We start from the raw sequence: 6,043 nt of genomic DNA on the forward strand, positions 1-6,043 counted from the left end.
AGCAAGATTGCTAGACTCTGGGTTCCCTTTCCCTGCTCTGCAGTATGATGATTACTTTGTATGATGATTACTTTCAAGCAAAAAGGCTTAGAATTAAGATTTCTTGCTCCTAGGCTAGGTATGGCTTACCATCTTTGTTTCTCTTTTCCTAGAGATCATAATCATGTATTGCTTGTTTTCTAGTTTTCCAGTAGGAGGGGAATTCCAGGCTGTACTTACTTCCTACAGCCAAAAGAGGATGTCATGTTAGTGATTTCAATACTAAAACATTAAACAAAAAAATTTGAGATGGATGAAATTATTTTATATGCATATTGAATTGGGCTTCACCATAGTTATTTTTAGAATTAGGACTAACCAGCAGGGGAAAAAACTATAAGCAATCACTGTTTTACAATTTTGCAATAATTAGATTTTCTATAGTATAGTAATGTGTAAAATTAACCCATTGTTAACATAGAATGCCCTTATCACTCCTGATTATCACTCCTGATTAAGCGGTCTTCATTTCATGTTAATACTGGTATCTTAGAAGTGTCAAGTAATGCTTTACGGAATCAAACATTTTCATACATAGTCATTAGTCTAATTCTAATCATCCAGTGAAAAAGAGCAGGAAAGATGCTCAAGGAGGTTATATTGAAGTCCACATGGCAAGTAAGAAATAAGTCACCACGCCCAGCCAAGAGGTCTTAACACCTGAAATCCCAGCACTTTGGGAGGCCGAGACAGGTGAAATTGCTTGAACCTGGGAGGTGGGAGGTGGAAGTTACAGTGAGCCGAGATCACACCACTGCACTCCAGCCTAGGCCACACAGCGAGACTCTGTCTTGGGCAAAACAAAAAAAAAAAAACAAATTAAGACTTCTCAAAGCTCCTAAATCCATAGCTTTTCCTTTATACCAGCATCTTCTAAAAATGTCAGCAGCAGTGAAGTTTCCGTTTGGGAAATAATGCATTCCCTCTCTCTGGAGAGTGCATGGGAGTATCTCCAAGAAGTACTGAAATTCAGAAGTCTGCCTAATATGTATTAAACATTAAGCTTTTCTCAAACTTTGACCACCAAATCCTTTTTCTCCCTCTAACCATAGTTAACACAGAATCAGTGTTTCCAAGAGCACACTGTGAAAAATGTAGCACTCTACAAAAGTCCTAATCTCCACAGGATTCAGTGAAACCATGATTAACCCTCTGTTCCTTGTCCTTATTAGTACCATTTTTTGAAGAGTAATGTAATGTACTCCCCCAAATTTTTTTTTTTTTTTTTTGAGACAGAGTCTCGCTGTGTCGCCCAGGCTGGAGTGCAGTGGCCGGATCTCAGTTCACTGCAAGCTCCGCCTCCCGGGTTTACGCCATTCTCCTGCCTCAGCCTCCCGAGTAGCTGGGACTACAGGCACCCCCTCGCCCGGCTAGTTTTTTTTTTTTTTTAGTAGAGATGGGGTTTCACCGTGTTAGCCAGGATGGTCTCGATCTCCTGACCTCGTGATCCGCCCGTCTCGGCCTCCCAAAGTGCTGGGATTACAGGCTTGAGCCACTTCGCCCGGCCCCAAAATTTTTATTACCAGTTTCACTAACCAGAATCCATGTACCTAAGGAAGGACAGATATCTGCTCCCTATTAAGACATACCTATTAGCTACATTAAAAAAAAAAAGTATTGCATGGCGATTTTAAAGTTATAATTAACTGGTGATATCACAGATATTCTAAGATGTAATTGCTGGAATAAACACTGTTGTTGAAGCCTTCTATTTATCTCAATACCAGAATTAAACTGAAGTGCAGAATGGCAGACAACTTAAAGTTAACTAAAAATCACTGTATTATTTCATCTGGTCTTCCAAATAGCTTTGTGAGCTAGGGAGGAAGGTATCATCATCAGTTCCATTTTATAGATGAGAAATCAAGTGATTTACTCAAGGTTAAGTCCTCTAATTCTTTGTTATCCTGCATTTTCTCTTGGCTGTAGTTTAATAATCCTGAGAAAATGCTTATATTTTAGGGTGCATTAAGAGTACACAGACAGTGTTAAGTGCCCGTCTTGCATGTATGAAGTTACAGCAAGAAATTTGGCTGTAAACGGTGGCTCACACCTATAATCCTAGCACTTTGGGAGGCTTAGGCAGGAGGACTGCTTGAGCCCAGGAGTTTAAGACCAGCCTGGGCAACATAGGGAGATTCTGTCTCTACAAAAAAATTTAGCCAGACCCGGTGGCTTGTGCCTACAGTCCTAGCTACTCAGGAGGCTGAGGTGGGAGGATCACTTGAGCAAATGAGGTCAAGGCTCCAGTGAGCTATGATTATGCCACTGCACTCCAGCCTGGGTGACACAGTGAGACCCTATCTAAAAGAAAAGAAAAAGAAAATCCTTTAATTGACTTCATCTTAACCTTTTAGTTCCTAAGGACGGTCTGAAGAGCCAAGAGCTATTTGATGAAATTAGAATGACCTACATCAAAGAGCTAGGAAAAGCCATTGTCAAGAGGGAAGGAAACTCCAGCCAGAACTGGCAGCGGTTTTATCAACTGACAAAACTCTTGGATTCTATGCATGAAGTAAGTGTCGAACATAAAACCAAATATAAGAATTTTCTGGGACAAAGTATATTTTGATTAGTGCATATAATTATATACCAACAGCACCCCCACCCCATCCCCAGTTTGTGGATGTTGGTGATAGCTTCAGTTCAACTTATGAACTTCAGTTTTGTAGACATTTTTCCTAAGACCAATTATGAAATATCCTTTCATCTCATAAAATCACGATATTATAGAATTGAATAACACTTTTTAAAAAGTATGATTAATCCATTAAATTAGAATAATGTACCCTTTATATAGGTACCACAGCGGTTCATGAAATAATTCCATATAATTCTACATACAATCAAAGAAATTTGTACGGAAGTGCTTATTTTTCACCTGGGGAATTTCAGTGAGATTGGTATATTCTAGCCCAGATAATTTTTTCAAAATAGAGGACAACAAACATGAGCTGTTCCCACTGACCAATTTTGAAGCCTAATCATTACTATATTTTCTCTTGCAGGTGGTTGAAAATCTTCTTAACTATTGCTTCCAAACATTTTTGGATAAGACCATGAGTATTGAATTCCCAGAGATGTTAGCTGAAATCATCACCAATCAGATACCAAAATATTCAAATGGAAATATCAAAAAACTTCTGTTTCATCAAAAGTGACTGCCTTAATAAGAATGGTTGCCTTAAAGAAAGTCGAATTAATAGCTTTTATTGTATAAACTATCAGTTTGTCCTGTAGAGGTTTTGTTGTTTTATTTTTTATTGTTTTCGTCTGTTGTTTTGTTTTAAATACGCACTACATGTGGTTTATAGAGGGCCAAGACTTGGCAACAGAAGCAACTGAGTCATCACTTTTCAGTGATGGGAGAGTAGACGGTGAAATTTCATTAGTTAGTATATCCCAGAAATTAGAAACCTTAATATGTGGACGTAATCTCCATAGTCAAAGAAGGATGGCACCTAAACCACCAGTGCCCAAAGTCTGTGTGATGAACTTTCTGCTCATACTTTTTCACAGTTGGCTGGATGAAATTTTCTGGACTTTCTGTTGGTGTATCCCCCCCTGTATAGTTAAGATAGCATTTTTGATTTATGCATGGAAACCTGAAAAAAAGTTTACAAGTGTATATCAGAAAAGGGAAGTTGTGCCTTTTATAGCTATTACTGTCTGGTTTTAACAATTTCCTTTATATTTAGTGAACTACGCTTGCTCATTTTTTCTTACATAATTTTTTATTCAAGTTATTGTACAGCTGTTTAAGATGGGCAGCTAGTTCGTAGCTTTCCCAAATAAACTCTAAACATTAATCTTCTGTGTGAAAATGGGTTGGTGCTTCTAACCTGATGGCACTTAGCTATCAGAAGACCACAAAATTGACTCAAATCTCCAGTATTCTTGTCAAAAAAAAAGCTCACATTTTGTATATATCTGCTTCAGTGGAGAATTATATAGGTTGTGCAAATTCACCGTCCTAACTGGTATAGAGCACCTAGTCCAGGGACCTGCTGGGTAAACTGTGGATGATGGTTGCAAAAGACTGATTTTAAAATCACTACCAAGAGGCCCTGTCTGTACCTAATGCCCTATTTTTGCAAAGGCTATATGGCAAGAAAGCTGGTAAACTATTTGTCTTTCAGGACCTTTTGAAGTAGTTTGTATAACTTCTTAAAAGTTGTGATTCCAGATAACCAGCTGTAACACAGCTGAGAGAATTTTAATCAGAGCAAGTAATTCCTCTCACTAAACTTTACCCAAAAACTAAATCTCTAATATGGCAAAAATGGCTAGACACCCATTTTCACATTCCCATCTGTCACCAATTGGTTAATCTTTCCTGATGGTACAGGAAAGCTCAGCTACTGATTTTTGTGATTTAGAACTGTATGTCAGACATCCATGTTTGTAAAACTACACACCCCTAATGTGTGCCATAGAGTTTAACACAAGTCCTGTGAATTTCTTCACTGTTGAAAATTATTTTAAACAAAATAGAAGCTGTAGTAGCCCTTTCTGTGTGCACCTTACCAACTTTCTGTAAACTCAAAACTTAACATATTTACTAAGCCACAAGAAATTTGATTTCTATTCAAGGTGGCCAAATTATTTGTGTAATAGAAAACTGAAAATCTAATATTAAAAATATGGAACTTCTAATATATTTTTGTATTTAGTTATAGTTTCAGATATATATCATATTGGTATTCACTAATCTGGGAAGGGAAGGGCTACTGCAGCTTTACATGCAATTTATTAAAATGATTGTAAAATAGCTTGTATAGTGTAAAATAAGAATGATTTTTAGATGAGATTGTTTTATCATGACATGTTATATATTTTTTGTAGGGGTCAAAGAAATGCTGATGGATAACCTATATGATTTATAGTTTGTACATGCATTCATACAGGCAGCGATGGTCTCAGAAACCAAACAATTTGCTCTAGGGGAAGAGGGAGATGGAGACTGGTCCTGTGTGCAGTGAAGGTTGCTGAGGCTCTGACCCAATGAGATTACAGAGGGAGTTACCCTCTGCCTCCCATTCTGACCACCCTTCTCATTCCAACAGTGAGTCTGTCAGTGCAGGTTTAGTTTACTCAATCTCCCCTTGCACTAAAGTATGTAAACAGGAGACAGGAAAGTGGTGCTTACATACTTAAAGGCACCATCTAATAGTGGGTTACTTTCACATACAGGCCTCCCCCAGCAGTTGAATGACAACAGAAGTTTGGCAATAGTTTGCATAGAGGTACCAGCAATATGTAAATAGTGCAGAATCTCATAGGTTGCCAATAATACACTAATTCCTTTCTATCCTACAACAAGAGTTTATTTCCAAATAAAATGAGGACATGTTTTTGTTTTCTTTGAATGCTTTTTGAATGTTACTTGTTATTTTCAGTATTTTGGAGAAATTATTTAATAAAAAACAATCATTTGCTTTTTGAATGCTCTCTAAAAGGGAATGTAATATTTTAAGATGGTTTGTAACCCAGCTGGATAAATTTTTGGTGCCTAAGAAAACTGCTTGAATATTTTTATCAATGACAGTGTTAAGTTTCAAAAAGAGCTTCTACAATGTAGATTATCATTCATTTATAGAACGTTATGTGGTTAAAACCAGAAAGCACATCTCACACATTAATCTGATTTTCGTCCCAACAATCATGGCGCTCAAAAAATAGAACTCAATGAAAAAAAGATTATGTGTACTTTGCTGTCAATAATAAGTCAACTGATATTCATCAACAACTATAGGAGGCTTTTCATTAAATGGGAAAAGAAGCTGTGCCCTTTTAGAATACATGGGGGAAAAGAAAGTCATCTTAATTATGTTTAACTAGGGACTTAAGTGCTATAGGGTGGTGCTGTTTGAAAGCAGCTTTATTTCCTATGTATGTGTTATCTGGTTATCCCAACCCAAACTATTGAAGTTTGTAGTAACTTCAGTGAGAGTTGGTTACTCACAACAAATCCTGAAAAGTATTTTTAATTACTGGTGTAAAA

The 6,043-nt window shown here is 37.1% G+C and overlaps 1 protein-coding gene across 2 annotated transcripts in view; it reads left to right on the plus strand.

Moving 5' to 3' along the window:
• NR3C1 (nuclear receptor subfamily 3, group C, member 1 (glucocorticoid receptor)) overlaps positions 1-5,731 on the plus strand; it is a 154,759-nt gene extending 149,028 nt beyond the window's left edge. For both annotated transcript variants that reach the window (XM_011994157.1, XM_011994156.1), the window contains 2 exons: positions 2,397-2,554; positions 3,048-5,731. In XM_011994157.1, coding sequence (XP_011849547.1) covers positions 2,397-2,554; positions 3,048-3,200 — 311 coding nt within the window. In that variant the 3' untranslated portion in view covers positions 3,201-5,731. The remainder of the gene's footprint in view (positions 1-2,396; positions 2,555-3,047) is intronic.
• Positions 5,732-6,043: the final 312 nt, after the last annotated feature.

Source organism: Mandrillus leucophaeus, unplaced genomic scaffold (assembly GCF_000951045.1).
Source record: "Mandrillus leucophaeus isolate KB7577 unplaced genomic scaffold, Mleu.le_1.0 Scaffold443, whole genome shotgun sequence".
NCBI classification, from domain to species: domain Eukaryota; kingdom Metazoa; phylum Chordata; class Mammalia; order Primates; family Cercopithecidae; genus Mandrillus; species Mandrillus leucophaeus.